The sequence below is a fragment of the Panthera leo genome, chromosome B3, assembly GCF_018350215.1.
Source record: "Panthera leo isolate Ple1 chromosome B3, P.leo_Ple1_pat1.1, whole genome shotgun sequence".
Lineage (NCBI taxonomy): Eukaryota > Metazoa > Chordata > Mammalia > Carnivora > Felidae > Panthera > Panthera leo.
In genome coordinates, this window is record NC_056684.1 from 109,923,548 (window position 1) to 109,942,913 (window position 19,366).

A 19,366-nucleotide genomic window follows, 5' to 3' on the forward strand; every position below is an offset into this window, starting at 1 on the left:
AAGTATGAATTGAGGACCTTCTGTGGACAGATAGTGCTATAGGTGTTGCACTTATCCTAAGGAAGGAAGACAAGGGCATAGAGAAACGTGTATATAAATACTCAAGGATGGACCTAGCAGCACTGCTTGAACTAAAAACGCTTCGATAGCCCAAAAGCCATTAAGGGCAGACTCTTAGAAAAGCAGTGTGTGTCCATTTGCAAGGAGTCCGGTATTTGTACTGATTTGCAGAGCAGCTGGTAAGTAAGGAGGCAGCTTGCAGAACGGAGTGATGTGTGCGTTCATTAAGTTTAAGGATGTGCACATGTGCTTCTGGTCCATGCTTCAAACGTGTTGGGGACAAATTTTCCGGGAGAAGCTGGAGGTGAGGGAGGAGAAGTGGGACTTTCATTTTTCCCTTAATTTTTTCTGTACGGTTTCATTCTTTTACAATGAATATGCGCACTTCTCTGGCTTCTGAAAGGGTTTGCTTTTTTGCATTGTCTCTCACTGTAGAAAGCAGATGCGTATACAGTGGAGCTGCAGAACTCCGAGAGCCGAGTGGCAAAACTAAGAGACGAAGGGGAGAGGCTTCGTTTACCTTATGTGTTACTGCAAGAGGTTTACAAATTAGAGGTATGTGTGAGCAGAAAACATTCGGTCAGTGAATCGCTATGATTATAAGCAGTGAGACTTCTTGTTCTTCCAGAAAGAGAGTTCAGGTTTGTTCTCCAAAGAGAGTTTAGCTTTGTTCTCCATCTGGATTATTTTCGTGGTTGGATGAAAACGTTCTTTCTTTTCAGGATGTGCTTGACAGTATGTGGGGAATCTTGAGAGCTCGGTACACAGAACTCAGCAGCCCTTTCATCACTGAGAGCCAGCAAGATGCCTTATTGCAAGGCATGGTGGAACTAGTGGCTATTGGAAAGGAAAAGCTTGCTCATGACCACTTAAAACAACCCAAAAGTAAAGATGCCTTACAGGCTCAAACACAGAATCACAAGGTAAGACGCGTGGGTCAGATTACCTTTTCGTAGACTTTAAGTCTTTCTGACTTAACCATAGAGCATCCATTTTCTTCCTTGGTGAAATATACGTTGTTCATTCATTCATTCATTCATTCACTCTTTGTTTGAACTAACATCAATGAGACGGCTTACTGGATATCAGGAACTCCGCTGACCTCTAAGAATGTGATTGTGAGGGAAAACAGATATAGTTCCTTACGTTCATGGAGCTTTTGGTTGAAAGAGAGACATTTATGAACAAGTCATTCCAAACAAATTTAAAATTAAAATTGAGACACATGCTTTCAGAGCATTTAAGAGGGGAAATTGAATTCAGGAGATTAGGGAAGGCTTTCCTGAGAACTGAGGCCAAAAAAATATCTATACCTCAATATGTAAATGTGTATCTAGTGTAATGCTACAATAAATCTTTTAGTTGCCCATTCATTTTATTACACAACAGCCTCATGATCACCACCTAAAGACATGTAGTAATTTAAGTACTGATGCAAAAAAAAAAAAATGGGAAAGACCATTTCTTCCTCCAACAAGCTGAACTCTAGGCGTGTGATAAGGAGACCTTGTTCTAAGAAATCCAAAGGTAAATATTCTATAAAGAATGGAGGGGGAAAGGAAAAAATAATATTATGGATATCTACGTGTCAGGATTTGTGCTGGATGCTTTTATAAACCTTCTACATACCCTTTTCAAGGGAGTAGGAGAAAGGATTCGCATAAGAAGTTCCTCCAGACAATTAGAAGGGGCAGCTGACTATGCAAATGGAGGAGAACCATGTGAAGCTAAAGATTTCCTGTGTAAAGGTTCTTAAAGTGTTGTTCTGGGAGCTTTTACATACCAGGATCCCAACAGACCCTGTCAACAAATTCCTTGTACTTGGCCATGTTATTGAGTAGAAAATCAAGCCAGAGTGTAGGAACCTCTGGCTGTTCCATGTGTGGGCTTCTTGGGCTCACTCATCTATCCATCCAATTTAGTGTCTTGAAATTAATCGGCCATGTCAGTATCGACCTTTTCGCAAAGTTTCTTAAAACTTGGAGTAACTGGGGGGTGCCTGGGTGGCCAGTCGGTTTTAAGTGTCCGACTTCGGCTCAGGTCATGATCTCATGGTTCATGAGTTCGAGCCCCATGTCAGGCTCTGTGCTGACAGCTCAGAGCCTGGAGCCAGCTTCGGATTCTGTATCTCCCTCTCTCTCTGCTCCTCCTTTGCTTACATGTGGTCTCTCTCTCAAAAATAAATAAAGATTAAAAAAAAAAAAAAACTCAGAGTAACTGATTTAGGAAGATTTCACTGGAAATTGAAATTGGCTAACACTGTTTGCCCTTTAACATGGACTGTTTTATGGAAAATGTTACTTAGGAGGATTTTTCTTTATGACTTGTTAAAATGCCATTAGTGTTAAAGACTAATGGGTACACAGTCAATTTTCTTTTTCTTTCCTCTTATGTGTGACTCTGCATGGCCGTCTTGGGATTTAAAAGCAACTACACCTGGGGCGCCTGGGTGGCTCAGTCAGTTAAGCATCCGACCTCAGCTCAGGACATGATCTCACTGTTGGTGGGTTTGAGCCCCACGTTGGGCTCTGTGCTGACAGCTCAGAGCCTGGAGCCTGCTTCAGATTCTGTGTTTCCCTCTCTCTTTGCCCCTCCCCCACTCACACTCTGTCTCTCTCTGTCTCTTGAAAATAAATAAATGTTAGAAAAAAAAATTAGGGGTGCCTGGGTGGCTCAGTGGGCTAAGCGTCCGACTTCGGCTCCGGTCATGATCTCACAGTTTGTGGGTTTGAGCCCCACATCGGGCTCTGTGCTGACAGCTCAGAGCCTGGAGCCTGCTTCAGATTCTGTGTCTCCCTCTCTCTCTGCCCCTCCCCAGCTCACACTCTGTCTGTCTGTCTGTCTCTCAAAAATAAACAAGCATTAAAAAATTTTTTTTAATTAAAAAAAATAAATAAAAGTAAATACACCTGTATAAAAAGTTGAAGTAACTCAGTTTTTAAGTTTCACGATGTAGAAATAAATAAATAACAAGTCTTGTCCATTGTACAGCTTTTTTTCCAGAAGCTGGTTGCTGACATGCTGTTGATCCAAACATACTCCAACAGAATGCCTCCTTCTTTACTGCAAAAGAAAGACACATTTTGGGCAGAACAAATACAAGAAATTAAATTACTGGAAGAAAAGTCACACCAACGTGGAATAAAGCTGCAAAGTTTATTGCAGGTACTTGAGATATGTAAACGTCGTGCTTAACCCTGGAATTCTGGACCTTGGACCACCACCTGCTGGTGTCCAGAGGTGTCGAGTTACCATTAAGCAGTAGTTAAATGGGAACTAACACTGAGGAGATGGAAGCCTGTTCTAGTCCTGACTGCTGCTCCGGGAATGAAATAGTTGCTGAGATTCCACACGCGGGAAAGAGGGGATGGCATGTCTTTCCACCTTCTAGGTTTGTGTGCAAATAAACAAAATTGGAAGCGCACTTTGAGATCCAGAAAGAGGTCATTTGGATGAAGTGGTGGTTCAGAAACTGTGCTCCCCAAAGAGGGCAGATCCGGGTGTTCTGCTGCTGGAGTGGACTCCTGGTAGTCTTAAATCCAAGAAGAAAATTAAGTTTGCATCAAGTTCTTTCTCCGTTTGAAAGTTCTCACCTTTAACTTCTTACACACCGTGGATGTTAGCACTTAAAGGAAGTAACCCAAAAGCAAGGAAATCTTCAACTTTGTAATGTGATCATGTTATGTTAGGCTAATGAAATCAATTTTCTGGTTAGCTTGTCAAATTGATATTTCTAGTAATATTTCATGGTATTTAAAAAAAGAGACCCCCCCCCCCCCGAGCCCAAAGAGTGCCCCTCACAGCCACGTGACCCACTACTTCGGTAGATAAGAGAATCAATAAGGTGGTTCTTTTTCCAGCAGGTAATATTTAGTGTCCATAAGTCAGCTCTGTTAGCGTGCTGAGGTCCTTGTGGTGAGCTTCTTTAGAAATAGAACTGGGACAAGGCAAGACTCAGCCTAAGGAAATAGTACTCTCCTAATGAAGTGTAAGCCCACATTCCTCCAACAGTGGAATTCTGCTTCTAGCAGCATCACAGGGTAATGTTCAGTGGGCTAGGGGTTGGAGCAGAGAGGGTAGAAGCAACCTACTCGGAGCCTCTGCTGAGAAAAGCTTTAAAAGTTAGCCCCTTCCTTTCCAAGTGTGAGAACGGCTCTCTTCCGACTCTGAGGTCTCCACAGAGGTGCAGGCTGAGAGGTGTAACCCTCTCACTTAATCTCGGTCCTTACTCAGTTTGATGAGACAAGCATAAAACACTAATGCCAACTGGATTTTTCAAAACCCTGTCCACAAAGGCAACGGAATTGTTTTCCATCGTACCCTGAGTTCTTACGAGAGTAGGTTATATCTCTCAGAAACCCCTGGAATCTGTGCTTGGAGTTCGTATGGTCTCAGTTCGTTTTTATTTCGTATGATCGATTTTGTCATTGGCTGGAACGAATCTAGAAAAGGGCTCCCACTGATATTATGTTCTTGATTCTCTAGAAATGGGAAGAATTTGATGAAAACTATGCATCTCTTGAAAAGGATCTGGAAATTCTTGTATCTACGTTGCCCTCTGTGAGTCTGGTGGAAGAGACAGAGGAAAGATTAGTGGAAAGGATTTCATTTTACCAGGTATTTTGCGCCGTTGAATCCGTCAGAGGCAGCATCCGTAGCACTTTGCGTTTTCTTTTGTTTTGACTAAATTGCTCGACTTTGAAGTGTTGTTCCTCACACCATGCACTATTAGACTGATATTCAGGGAACCCGTGGATTTGATTTTGAGTCTTTCATTATACTTGAGGCTTGGGGTCGAGGTGCTGGGTACGAGTCCTGGCTCTCACCTGTCAAGCGTGTCAACTTTTTGTCTCTAAGTCTCAGTTTCTTTGTATAGTGTAGGGAATCACGCTAGTTCTCCTACCCGTCTCAGGAAGTGGATGTCAGCGGGTATGGAAATGAGCCAAAGTAGAGAACGAACGTTGTAAACCATGGGCCACTAAACCTATATGTGGTTTTCTTACTTCGGTGAAGCCCTGTTTGGACATAGCCTCTGAGACAGGCGATAATCTGTCACCTGCCACCAGCATTATAAAAAAGACTTCAAACAAAATGTTTTGTGTGTAACATTTAGTGGTATCATCCAAGTCTCTGTGTCCCAAACTTCGATGCCATAGAAAAGATAGAACCCTAGAATAGTTTTCAAGTGGACTTGAGATCATGACCAACGAGAAAACGAGTTTTAAGTCTTCTCGACAGAAACTTGAAATATTTAGTTTTAACTTTCAAATGTGTTGTCAGCCTCTGAGTTGTGATGCTGGGCGTGGTTATCAAATGCCAACTTCGAAACTTCAAGAGTAGGTTTGTTGCCTGAATAGACCGGATGGAAAATGAAATCCTTGGCAGGACCCTGGCATTCTTCAGTAGCATTTAAGCTCCTATAAGGAACATTTTGCAAAGAGACGGACACTGTAGTCCTGCTGTCTAGATGCCTAGAAAGGTACAATTGATCTCTTTGCCATCTTGTCCGATTGAGTTTAACTCTAAGATAAATCTGAATCTTCTGGGGGTGGGAAGCTGCTGCTTAATTCTTTGTTAGCCTGGGGATGCAGAAGTACATCCAAAGAGCTAAGAGAAGGCAGTTGAAAACGGCATTTTAAACCTCATTATGTTAAGGAACTGTTTGTATTAGCCCACCTCTCTCAGGTGGACAAGGGATCATGTCCCTTAAAGTTCAACCTGTGAATCTGTTAAATTTGAGATTTTTAAAAACTGAAATAATTGTCCTAAAACTCTTAAATAGATTCGTCAAACTAAAAGAGAGATATATGGGGGCATCTGGGCGGCTCAGTCGGTCAAGCATCTGACTCTTGATTTCAGCCCAGGTCATGATCCCAGGGTCGCGGGATCAAGCCCCTTGGGATTCTCTGTCTCCCTCTGCCGCTCTTCCTGGCGCGCTCTCTCTCTCTCTCTCTCTCTCTCTCTCTCTCTCTCTCTCTCACACACACACACACACACACACACACACACACACACGGTTTCTCTCTCTCTCTCTCTCAAAAAAAAAAAAAAAAAAAAAAAGAATAAAAAAGATACCTTGTAAAGCCCATCTCGCTTATGGACTTCTTCAGGTCGTTCTCAGTGTTCTGCGTCATGGAGAGATTTGCATGTATTTTGATCGGTGGGCATCTGTGGGCCACGGAACATAGCATCTGTGTGGCCTCTGCAGTTGAGCAAACCTCATTTAAATGCTGGCTCGGCACCTCATGTGCTGAGTGACCATTGCAGTCTGACTCCTGTGTATAAAATGGGGTAATTAAAAATTCTCAGGGAGGGGCGCCTGGGTGGCTCAGTCGGTTGGGTGTCCGACTTCAGCTCAGGTCATGATCTCACAGTCCATGAGTTCGAGCCCCGCGTCGGGCTCTGTGCAGACAGCTCAGAGCCTGGAGCCTGCTTCAGATTCTGTGTCTCCCTCTCTCTCCCTGCCCCCCGCCCCCCCACTGCTGCTCATGCTCTGTCTCTCTCTGTCTCAAAAATAAATAAAAAACATTAAAAAAAAATTATCAGGGATAATCTAAAGATGAAGTGTCTTGGTCTTGTACTGAAGGCTTGGGAAATTAGAGCTCTTTTTTTAATGTTTGCTTGTCTTTGAAAGAGAGAGCATCAGTGGGGGAGGGCAGAGAGAGAGGGAGACGCAGCATCCGAAGCAGGCTCCAGGCTCTGAGCTGTCAGCACCGACCCTGCCGCGGGGCTCCAACCCACCAACTGTGAGATCATGACCTGCGCCGAAGTCAGATGCTTAACTGACTGAGCCATCCAGGGACCCCAGAAGTTTTTTCTTAAGTTTATTTATTTATTTTGAGAGAAATAGTGAAAGTGGGGGAGGGGCGCAGAGAGAGAGAGATAGAGGGAGAGAGAGAGAGACAGAGACAGAGAGAGAGAGAGAGAGAATTCCAACCAGGCTTCCCACTGTCAACACAGAGCCCGATGCAGGGCTCGAACTCACGAACTGTGAGATCATGACCTGAGCAGAAATCAAGAGTCAGATGCTTAACCGACTGAGCCACCCAGGTGCCCCAGAACTGTTTTTTGTTTTTTTTAAACAGATGTTGGACATTTTATTTTCCCATGCCAACTCAGATGAGAAGAGGGGATTACAAATGAGAGCGGTGGAAAGGGCATTGGAAGTAGAATTCTTTAGTGATTTTTAAAAGGCTTAAGTTAGTTGGAAAAATTATATTTTGATTATAATTTATTTTTGAAGATTAAATTTCAGTAGCTGTCAGGATAAGTGTCAGTAGCTGAACCCAGTGGTGGAAGGTAATTGCCTTTAGACAGAGTTCTCTTCAAGGGGTCGTTGTATTGCTGTTCTAAAGATTTTCTTTTCATGAAGTTGGATTAGTGATGTACTAATTTATTCTTCTAAAGTCCTCTTCCTTTCTCCCTGTTGAATCCTTACACTTAGAAGACTCTAGAAATGAGTTTTTTTCTACTGTTCGGGTCTAAGGGATGATAAATGTTTTCTCATCCCCTTCAAACCTATTTGCAATGTAAAGTTCTGACAGGGGCCAGACGAGAAGAGAAATATGGACGCTGACTGGCTCTGTGTTCGGAAGGTGGTGGGGACTGTCGTGGCAGAATGTCAAAGAGACCAAGCCCTTCTAAAGGAAGCCCGGCTGCCCAATTCCGGGCCATCTGTGCCACATCCAGGTGTAGACCCAGGGTGCTAGATTTCCGGTTTTCTCCGAGTCACAGGAAATCCTGATTTCTATGTGAAATATCCTGGTTTTCAGAATAATCTGTAGGTCACACAAAACCTGTCCACAAGTTGAACGTGCCCCGTAGACTGCCAGCTTGTTTTTTACTTGTAGGTGGAGAATTCTCAAGTCTAAAGCCGTGACTTTTTGTTTTCTGTTGTTACGTGTAAGTCTATAGAACTGAAGAAATGTGCCGTAGAAATGCATTAGTTGGACAGTCTCATGAGGAAAGGTGATCAGTAAAACGTGAATCGCGTTTCTTCAGCCAGACTGCAAGAGTCTTGAGGGTTAGGACTGTGTTCTTGTTTCTTCAGTAGCCTCTACTGGAGTATTTGTCAATAGATGGACTGGCTTCATTTTTAAATAATTCATTCTGTGCCTTGACTTTTTGTAGCAAATAAAAAGAAACATTGATGAAAAGCACGCCCGGCTTTACCAGACTCTGAACGAAGGCAGAGAGCTGGTGGCCTCCGTGAGCTGTCCTGAACTAGAGGGCCAGATTGCGAAACTGGAAGAGCAGTGGTTGGCCCTAAACAAAAAAATTGACCATGAACTGCACAGACTACAAACGCTTCTCAAGCATCTGCTCAGGTATGTTTTCTTAGGGATGGGTTGAGGTCAGATTTTCAGGCGGACAAAAACCTCAGAGGATCATGCAGTCCACCAGATTTTACCTGCAGTCTCTCTACTGTAAGGTTTGTCTTCAACAATTTAAGCACTTGGGTCCCTCTTCTGGGCCAGACGCCATCTAGGATCTCTGAGGTTGGTTTGCTAGACTCAAGATGACACGTAATCAGTTCAGTGAAAAGTAAGAATTATGTTATGAAATTGTACATGTGACCTTTATACCACGGTGTTGCTCTTTCCTACTCTTTAAAAAGGTTTTAAATTAAAAAATAATAATCTTAGCTCACAGAATAGTTTGAAAAAGCCTTCAGAGTTCTTCAGAGAATTTTGTTTGTTTAGTGGATCTAATCTTGAACTCCTTGAGGAAGGTAGAGAGCATAGAATGTTTGAATCTCCTCCTCTGTGCCTCTTAGGGACCTGTCTTAGAGAAGTTTAAGAGTTACAAGAGGGGTAGCATTCTGCTCAATATTTTCCTTCATTTCCTGTAAATATGTTGGAATCTAGCCAATAAGTTTACTGTTATGCAACTTATACAAATGCTGGTTATATTTTTACTATAAACAAATCTGTCAATAACATTTAATGACTAGAAATAATCGCTGTCCTTACCCATGGGTTTATTTTTGTGTAGCTGTAATAAGAAAATGTTTTAGACTTTAAAATGCTCATTTGTTCTAGAATAGTCATAACAGAGTCCTAAAAAATGCCAGGAGTGTCAGATTTGGGGCATGGGATAAAACAGGGTATAATTCTTAAAACATCATGATTTTTTGAATAATAGAGCTGATCAACACAGGAAAACATAAAGTAAAATGAGAAAAAAATTTGCCAATGATGCATATCACCCATAGAGTATGTTTCTAATTTTCTTTCTCTCTCACTTCATTCCTGTTAGTTATAACAGAGATTCAGATCAGTTAACCAAGTGGTTGGAATCTTCTCAGCAAACTCTGAATTACTGGAAAGAACAATCCCTCAATGTGTCTCAGGACTTGGATACAATCAGAAGCAACATAAACAGTTTTTTTGTAAGTTATGATAAAATATGCTCAGATAATTATTGCCAGAAATAAATATCAGGGGAAAATGACCAGGGTCAATGCGATAGTCTCCATAATCATTTGTGGATAAGGGATAAAATTTAGGGTAATATCATTCTTCAAACTTAGAGCTATTTGTTTATAGCAGTCATTTATATATTTACCATAGGGACACCTGGCTGGCTTAGTCAGTTAAACATCCAGCTCTTGATTTCAGCTCAGGTGGTGATCTCATGATTTGTGAGTTCAAGCCCTGTATCAGGCTCTGTGCTGACAGTGGAACCTGCTTGGGATTCTCTGTCTCTACTCTCTCTTTGCCTCTCCCCTGTGTGCATGCTCTCTCTCTCTCTCCCTCTCAAAGTAAATATTTAAAAATAAAATAAAACAATGATAAAGTAGATTTTTATTTGAACCTATAAAATATATATAAAAGTAAAACTTTCTCTGACATGAAGCATGCTTTTTAAATGCAGGAAATAACTCCCCTGCTTTTCCCCCAAAACTTAACAGACTTATTAATTCATAAATGTTAAAGTTAATAGATACATGGTTGTAAATTGTCATATACAGAACTGACATTTCTACTAAAACGTTCTATTGTTTTGAGTTTTTTTTTGAAGAAAGGAAACTATTACTTTTGTAATATAAATTTATGAAACTTTCTAATGTAAATTCCTTTCCCATATTCTTTTCTTGTCTATTTTTCTTATTTTATAGCAATGATCACCCACTTTGGTATTAAAATGTAATTTTTTAAAAATATGTTTGAGGGGCGCCTGGGTGGCTCAGTCGGTTAAGCGTCCGACTTCAGCTCAGGTCACAATCTCGCAACGTTTCTCTTAACGTTGAAATGATAGGTCTTTTTTATTTTATTACTTGATTTTTTTTTTAATTTTTAAAAATATTTATTTTTGAGAGAGAGAGAGTGAGACGGAGTGTAAGCAGGGGAGGGGCAGAGAGAGAGGGAGACACAGAATCTGAAGCTGGCTCCACGCTCTGAGCTGTGAGCCCAGAGCCTGTCATGGGGCTCAAACTCATAAACCAGGAGATTATGACCTGAGCCAAGGTCAGACGCTTAACCCACTGAGCCACGCAAGTGCCCCTGACTGGTCTTTTTTAAAAAAAATATTAATCCATTAGATTATAAGCCACTCAAGGGTCAGGAATTCCTTCTGTTTTGTTCCCCACTATTTACCTAATGCCTGGAACAGTGCCTGACACTTAGTAGGAAAAGTGGGTGTGGGTGTGTGTGCATGCACGCGTGCACACACGCACTCGTGAGCACACACATACACACCTATAGATACACACGCAAGCATTAGCAGTTTGAATTGAGTTCATGTACTTAGTTCGGGACTCTAACCAGTTATTCTGACTCTTAGTTATTCTTTGCTGTTTGCAAATTTTTAATGTTTCTAAATTTTCACGCTGTTTCCTCTAGGAGTTTTCAAAGGAACTAGATGACAAGTCCTCCTTGAAGACCGCGGTTATAAGTACTGGGAATCAGCTTCTTCACCTGAAAGAAGCCGATACGGCTACCCTGAGAGCTTCTTTAGCGCAGTTTGAACAGAAATGGACAGCGCTCATAACTCAACTTCCAGATATTCAAGAAAAACTTCACCAGGTAGGTATTTAAAGACGCAGCATTTAAATTAGCATTCACTTGTTAGCTCACAACTCCTTTAAAATTATTTCTCTGACTCAATAATTTTCATTGACACTATCTATTTTCCTCTGGCACCACTGAATATGGGTCTTAATTACTGGACTCTCCTCCAGTGGGATCTTTCTTACCGGAGAAATCAGGCTTAATTACTTTATTTCCCAGTTTATCTGCATCACTGTGTTCCTTTATGTGAAGGTCATCGTCATTGTTTTGGGGTCACTCATTCTAAGCTTGAATGCTGGGTTTGTTTTTGTGAGCAACCTGCATAATGATGTAGCAAGACCTTTTATCAAACCAGATACCGTCTTTACTGATGCCCCGATTCATTTTGTCAACTGCAGGTAATTAAATGGAAATCATTTTGTCCTTGCAGCTCCAGATGGAGAAATTGCCATCTCGTAAAGCAATCACAGAAATGATTAGCTGGATGAACGATGTGGAACATCAGACCGCAGATGAAGACTGTGAGCATTCTCTGAGTTCCGCATCTCAAGTTAAAAACCTTCTTCAGAAGTACAAGGTAATTATACGAAAAGAGCCACAAGCTTGCTCGTTAACTAAGAAGGCAAGTCAGTCGGAAGGGAAATACCAAAGAGACCGGTGTGGCGTGCTTTAGAAGAACTGATTCTAGGCGTGGGGAATGGGATATTGGATGATTCTAGACAGACGTTAGTATACTTTTTCTATTCTGCCTCGTTTCGTTTGGGAGCTCCTATCACCACAGGACAGAATCCAAGCTTTTAACTTGCCCTGGCCCCTCTTTACTTCTCCAGCCTCATCTGTTCGTTCCCCGGTATAGATCCTGGACTCTGCCTCACCCGAATGAACCCGCTGCATCTGGTGTTCTCCCGGCTTCTGCTTTTGAAAAATTTTTTTTTTTAACATTTATTTATTTTTGAGACAGAGAGAGACAGAGCATGAATGGGGGAGGGTCAGAGAGAGAGAGAGGGAGACACAGAATCTGAAACAGGTTCCAGGCTCTGAGCTGTCAGCACAGAGCCCGACACGGGGCTCAAACTCACGAACCATGAGATCATGACCTGAGCCGAAGTCGGAGGCTTAACCGACTGAGCCACCCAGGTGCCCCGGCTTCTGCTTTTGTACATGCTACACCTTCAACCTGGAATTCTAGTGCCCCACTTGTGGCCGTAGAAATGCTCTTAGTTCATCTTTCAAAACTCTCAAGTATCTCCTGATTTGGAAATCTACTCCTGACTCTCCCAGCTAGTCGAGTTCACTTTCTAGGATTAGGCGTCTCCAGGGTGTGATAATTATTTGCTTACTTGCCTGTCTCCTTCTTGAGAGCGGGGCCAATCCTTCACCTCCCTGAAACAGCACACCTAGCCCAGGACCTGGCATCCAACAGGTGTTAAGTAAATGTCCTTTGCGTAAGAGAACGCAGAAGGAAAAGTTGATACCTTTCTACAAATACATATAAATGTGGCCTTCTCTGTGATATTTGACTTCAGATAGATTTAACTCACACTTAATAAGCCACACACAAACATTTATTGTGTACCAGGTAATGTGTTCACCACTAGGAACTCAGGAGATCAATGAAGTCTCTGGTCTTTGCTTTCAAAGACCTCACAGGCTGATGGATGTAGCTTCTGGTAGGCAGAGGACAAATACTTTGGTCACGAAGCATGATGTTAGCAAGGATTTTACTTTTATATACTAGCACATCCTAACTTCGGGGAGTAGTAGAATCTTTGGAGGGTCCACATGCATATATTCTTCTACGCTCTTGTAACCTAGCATATACCACATAGTTTTTCCCCTGATGCCTCCAGAGGGGTGTTAGGACTTACAAGGATAAGCTTAATAAGTATCCAGCTTGACAGGAACATGCTTGGCCCTGGGTGTTTTTAGGCTTGCTACGGAACAGAGAAGCTACCTAAGCTGGCAAAGTTCCTTAATGTCCTGGGTTTTCTTTTTTTTTTTTTTACGTTTTATTTGTTTTTGAGACAGGGAGAGACAGAGCATGAACAGGGGAGGGTCAGAGAGAGGGCGACACAGAATCTGAAACAGGCTCCAGGCTCTGAGCTGTCAGCACAGAGCCCGACGCGGGGCTCGAACTCACGGACCACGAGATCATGACCTGAGCCGAAGTCGGCCGCTTAACCGACTGAGCCACCCAGGCGCCCCTATGTCCTGGGTTTTCTGGGGGAGTCTTAACTTGAGACTTCCCATCCTCTCATTTCCGTGAGCCTGCAGGGGGGCTCTGAATTCCAGTGTGGCTCTCAGGAAGCCGCTCACGGGAACCCTTTGTCAGTCCCTGGGTCCTGATTTTGGTTGAGATGATGCAGCCATGATACGCGATGCTGCCTTTGACTTTTCAGCCTGCTTGAAAGCGACGAGTCTCTGTTCGTGGGGATGTGGAATTCTCCAAAACACTCTCTACTCAAAGCAGACATTTGGTGGGATTGGGGGTTGAGGGGGGGGGAGGAGGATGGACTACAACTCTAGACAGGTGCCCCTTTAACGAATGGGAGCTTGGGGCTCCCTAGCGTGGCGGGATCCGGTTCAACCTACTTCCGTTCAGGCTTTGGTAGTTTAATTTTGTTTATTTGTTTGTTTTAGGAGTTCAGAATGGAGATGGACTATAAACAATGGATAGTGGACTTTGTTAACCAGTCCTTACTTCAGTTAAGCACCTGTGATGTAGAAAGTAAGCGCTATGAGAGAACAGAATTTGCAGAACACCTGGGAGAGATGAACCGCCAATGGCACCGGATGCATGGAACACTGAATAGAAAGGTGTGCTCGTGTGTCACAGTTTGTATGATTTTGGCCTTTGCAAAATGCCACTTTCTGAAAAACGTGAAAAGCTATTCCTATGGTTAATTTACAGTTAAGATTAACAATTCTCTCAGCTATGACCCTTTTGTAAAGCCTACATTCTGGCATTCTCCAATCGGTGCATACAAGAGAGGAAGAAAGAGTTATCATTTCTTTGAGACTTCCTAGTGGGAAATTGAGTTAGGCCAGTGAAGAGGACGAATTTTATTTGAGAAGATACCAAGTATTATGTGAGACTACTAAACGGTCGGAGATTTTGACATTTTCCGTGAAAGTAAATGTTCAAGAGTGGCAAAGCTATTACAGCCGTGAAAAGATTATGAAAAGGCAGGAAAATGGATGTGGTCTTTTGGTAGATTTTCATTCCATGACTCTGAAAATATTAAGAAAACTTATTCTTAGAGACATATTTAATATTTATATATAATTGAGGTTAACAACTGATTGATTTCTTTATGTGTAGAGAATGCATACAAATGGATTTAGACAATTAAGGTTCAAGTGCAGGAATGGACAAAGAACACGAACAGACAGTTCACCAAAGAAAAAATGTATAATTAGCAAACCAACGTGAGAAGATTACAACTTCAGTTATCAAGCATTCAGAATAAACATTATGTAACATTATATATTTATTAAATTTGAAAAATTTAGTAAGATAGAGCTAAGAGCCCAAAGCTATCACATTCATATGCAGATCATGGCTTATATCCCCTTTTAGAAAGCATTCAGAAAATTTCAAGAACTAGAATAATCATCTTGTTTCCTAATTCAGCAGTGTCTCCTCTCACGTTTATCTTAAGTACATAGCCCTTCAAAAAAGGACAAATATGCACATAAAGTGTTCCACATTATTTATACTGGTGAAAAATGTAAAATGCCTAAATTTCCACCTATCGAGGAATAATTAATCGAATTATACTGTGTCCATTCGTTTAAAAGATTGGGCAGCCTTTCAAATTTTCAAAACAACTTTACATATATAGTCATTATAACCTAATAAAAATTGTGAGCATTGGAAATGACAAGAATTGCAGACATTAAAAACAGTTATTATTGGGGCGCCTGGGTGGCTCAGTTGGTTAAGCATCTGACTTTGGCACAGGGCATGATCTCACAGTTTGTGGGTTTGAGCCCCACGCCAGGCTCTGTGCTGACAGCTCGGAGCCTGGAGCCTGCTTCGGATTCTGTGTCTCCCTCCCTCTGCCCCTCCACCCACTTGCATCCTGTCTCTGTCTCCCAAAAATGAATAAATGTTTAAAAATTTTTTAATAAAAAAAGTCATTATTTTATTAAGTTGATAAATTATTTGTGATATGTTTGATATTGACTTAATTTTTAAATGACTCTAATGAAGAAAGTCTAGGGAAAGAAAGTTTTCTTAAGCTTTAAGTATATCAATCGATAATGTAATGAAAAATTGCGTTGAATTTGAGTTGAATGTTATTCAACATGTTATTGAATGTTAGCAACATGATTTTATTTGTACAGGTGTTAATGAAACTCCAAAACAGCCAGTTTGCTTAGCAGGTTAGCTTTTAAACACTAAATTCATATTTCCTAATATGAATCTTTATTCCAAAAGTTATTGGGAAATCTTGTGCTAAGTATGATGAATCTGCGAAGAAGCAAAATTATTTTGTTAAAAATAACCATCATGACATTTACATTTTAAAGCATCTGGTTTAAAATGAGAAATTTTTATTTTCTTTCTTATACCTTAAAGATACAACATTTAGAACAACTTTTGGAAAGTATCACCGAGACTGAAAACAAAATACAGATTTTGAACAACTGGATGGAGGCGCAAGAGGAGAGACTGGAAACTTTACAAAAACCTGGAAGTGTGATCTCCGTGCACAGGATGCTTCTGGATTGTCAGGTGAGAAGGCACACGGCGCCTGTCCACACGGCGTGGCCAGGCTGTGCCGTTGCTGCTTCGGCCCCAAGGAGGAGGGCAAGTGGCTGCACTTTCGAGGGACCCCTCCAGACCCCCAGGTACTTACTTCGTTATGCAAAGGAGATAATAATCATCCATGGGTTTTACAAAATTACAAGATGCAATTTTTTGTGTGTGAGAAGCAGAAGAAGGTATCTTCAGTTATTGTTCCTAAGACTTGAATGTGGCTCCTCAAAGAAAATGCTCAAAGGGAATTTTTATTTCATGTTTCCCAGTTTTTTATTAATTCACCCAATACTTATGCAATTACTCTAAGGTTTCCATTAGTTTTAGTATTTCATTCTGCGTCTTCAGAGGAAAATGATTTTCTTTTACCTTCTGTGTAATATGTTCCGAAAGGACCGGTTATCCCTTGGAACTACGGTCTAAATCACAGTTGAGCTTAAGGATATTGGCCTGGCCCCCTTTTGTTCAGTTGTCATTTGCCAGGTCACTTAGTCTCACCCACACATACATTAATCCTCCGTAAGTACTGCCCTGATTGTGTCACTGCCTATTGAAGACACTTCAGCTGCCCTTGTAGCTGCAGACAAATGCTGCTTCTGGACTTACTGCCTGAGGACACAGGCTCCTCCCTGCTGGGGTGGGAAGGTCAGGTCACACCCCAGTTCTCCTGAAAAGGTTAATCATCCTGGACATGAGATGTGAGCAGCAATACCATTATAAGAGATCTGTGCAAGCGGTCATATCCTGCTTCTAACTACCCACTGGCCATTCCATTTAGAATTCTTACAGCAGCCTTAGATTCAACATAACCTTCACGGGATGCCTACGCTCCACAGGTCCGTGCCGTGCTGCCCCCCACAGGCCACCTGGTTTCACTTGAGTTCTAAACTGTCCACGGCCTGGGCTATCATTGCTAGTTTCCAGATGAGAAAATACAGGCTTGGAGGTTTGATGACTTAATGTCAGGTGAGACAGCCAGTATGGGACAGACATGGCATGGGGACTAGATCTCCTGGACTCCTTCTACTGTACCATGATGATGAGAACTTATTACCTAGACTATTCTAAAATCTAGGGGTGCCTGGGTGGCTCAGTCGGTTGAGTGTCCGACTTTGGCTCAGGTCATGATCTCGTGGTTTGTGGGTTCGAGCCCCGCGTCGGGCTCTGTGCTGACAGCGCAGGACCTGGCGCCTGCTTCGGATTGTGTGTCTCCTTCTCTCTGTGCGCCTCCCCTGCTTGCGCTCTGTCTATCAAAAATACATATTAAATTTTTTTGATCTAGATACATGTAATAATTAAACTTATCATAAAAATTCATACTGTAATAAGTGCAAAAATGGAATCAAATGTATTGTGATCAAAATGTCTTTGATGTGATGTTATTTAATTACATATTGTAATGCCATTTTTACTCGAAAAGGCCAAACTCCTGTCTCTTACTTACACCTTATGGTTCCGTAATGTTGTGCATATGAAAACTTTTTCCTCTTGCCCTTCCAGGATATAGAAAATCAACTGGCAAGTAAATCCAAGGCGCTTGATGAGTTGAGACAATGTTACCTGACTTCAGAGAGTGGGACCATGCCATTGTTAGAAGACACAGCATCCAGAATTGATGGGTTATTTCAAAAGAGAAGCAGTGTTATCAGCCAGGTACTAGAACTCATTTGAAGTACACTATTTCTCCTCATATAGCCTTCTTTCATCTTTTTGTTGATGTGTTTAGTCACGGAAACTCCGTATCAAAAACTGAAGAGTTGCTTAGAGAAATACTGAAGTGAAATAGAGAAAGGCATTTCAAATCCCCCCCCCCTTTTTTTTTTTGGCACCGGATGGAGGTGTAGCCACCAATTCCAACACCACTGGCAAGCTAGAAATCCACTTGGTTATCTTTGTTTTGTCTAACGTACTCACAGACAAAAATGCCTCCACCCCCCGCCCCAACAGAGCATCTGGCACTGGTTCCTGGGCAGATATACAGGGGCAGCTATGAGAAAGCACATCCAGGGAGGTGCCTTGGGCAGGGAATGATCCCGTCTCTTGTAACCTCTATGAAGCTAGAAGCATGGTCAGCATATGGAGAATTCCAGAGGTGAGGAGAACACAGTATGCGGTGAAGAGAAAGTAAAGAGGAGGAGTGTGGAAGATGTCTGGTCAGCGTAGGAAAGACATGTTAAAGTCTGCCTTTACCCCTTCCAGGAGTAGAGCACCAAAAGAGAAAAGACAGGCATATCTACATACTACAACCTTGTTGGCTCCTCACAAATGGAGGGAGGAAACTAAATACTAGCCAATTGTACGTGTGTCCATATTTCCCAGAAGTCCTTATTGTGGATTATTTGTCATCTACTTAAAATCTACTTTTGACTATTTGTTCCAAGAGGGAATTGGGAATGACCTGTATAAATGAAATTCATTGGTGACCCTCGGCCTCATTTCTCCCCCAGAACTCGGGCAGGAAGATAGAGATGAGCTTACCATATCTTGTGTGAGTCATTTGTTGAACATATCTTCTGTGAGTCACTATGTTCACTGCCAACGGTACAAAGATAAACGAGAAAATAAATGCATCCTACCGTCAAAGGGCTCGCAGACCACCAGAGAAAACATACTTGAATAGATAATCACAACACAGTGATTTTTTTTTTTAATGTTTATTTATTTTTTGAGAGAGTGTAAGTGAAGGAGGTGCAGAGAGAGGGGGGACAGAGGATCTGAAACGAGATCGGCGCTGACAGCAGAGAGCCCGATCAGGGGCTCGAACTCACAAACCATGAGATCATGACCTGAGCTGAAGTTGGACCCTCAACCAACTGAGCCACCCAAGCACCCCACCACACAGTGAATTATGATAAAAATGTTGGGATAGAAAAGATTGAGATAATGCAAGTAAAAACACGCAGATAGTACTAATGTAAAAGATAGACATCTAGATAAATGGAATAGAATTAAGAGTCCAGAAATAAACCCTCACATTATAATCAACTAATTTTTAGACTAGGATGCCAAGACAATTCCAGGGTGGGAGGCGGGGGGGATAGTCTTCTCCAAAACTGGTACTAGTACAGCTGTAGGTCCACATTCAAAAGAATGAAGTTAGACCCCACCTTCACACCGTATATAAAAATTAAATGGATCAAAGATGTAAACGCTAAAACTACAGAACTCTTAGAAGAAAACAGAGGCAGAAATCTTCCTGACTGGATTAGGCAATAGTTTCTTAGATATGACAACAAAAGCACAAGAAAAAACTGGATTTCATCAACACTAAACACTTTTGTGTTTCAAAGGACATCATCAGTAAAGTGAAATGACAAACCACAGAATGGACGAAAATATTTACATACTTAGGGGCTTGTGCCTACAATATATAAAGGACATAACCAAAGGGAAAACATGAGCAAGTGATCTGAATAGATATTTCTCTAAAGAAGGTATGAATGGTCAATAAGTACATGAAAAGATGCCCAGTATCATTAATAAAGGAAATATAATTCAAAACTTTAATGAAATACTGCATACTCACCTC

At 41.7% G+C, this 19,366-nt stretch overlaps 1 protein-coding gene across 3 annotated transcripts in view; it reads left to right on the top strand.

Annotated features, from left to right (window-relative positions):
• Positions 1-19,366, top strand: part of SYNE2 (spectrin repeat containing nuclear envelope protein 2) — a 282,344-nt gene that overhangs the window by 193,845 nt on the left and 69,133 nt on the right. For all 3 annotated transcript variants that reach the window (XM_042943457.1, XM_042943458.1, XM_042943459.1), the window contains 11 exons: positions 496-615; positions 783-983; positions 3,052-3,225; positions 4,546-4,677; positions 8,191-8,387; positions 9,319-9,451; positions 10,905-11,087; positions 11,503-11,649; positions 13,713-13,889; positions 15,658-15,813; positions 17,338-17,490. In XM_042943457.1, coding sequence (XP_042799391.1) covers positions 496-615; positions 783-983; positions 3,052-3,225; positions 4,546-4,677; positions 8,191-8,387; positions 9,319-9,451; positions 10,905-11,087; positions 11,503-11,649; positions 13,713-13,889; positions 15,658-15,813; positions 17,338-17,490 — 1,773 coding nt within the window. The remainder of the gene's footprint in view (positions 1-495; positions 616-782; positions 984-3,051; positions 3,226-4,545; positions 4,678-8,190; positions 8,388-9,318; positions 9,452-10,904; positions 11,088-11,502; positions 11,650-13,712; positions 13,890-15,657; positions 15,814-17,337; positions 17,491-19,366) is intronic.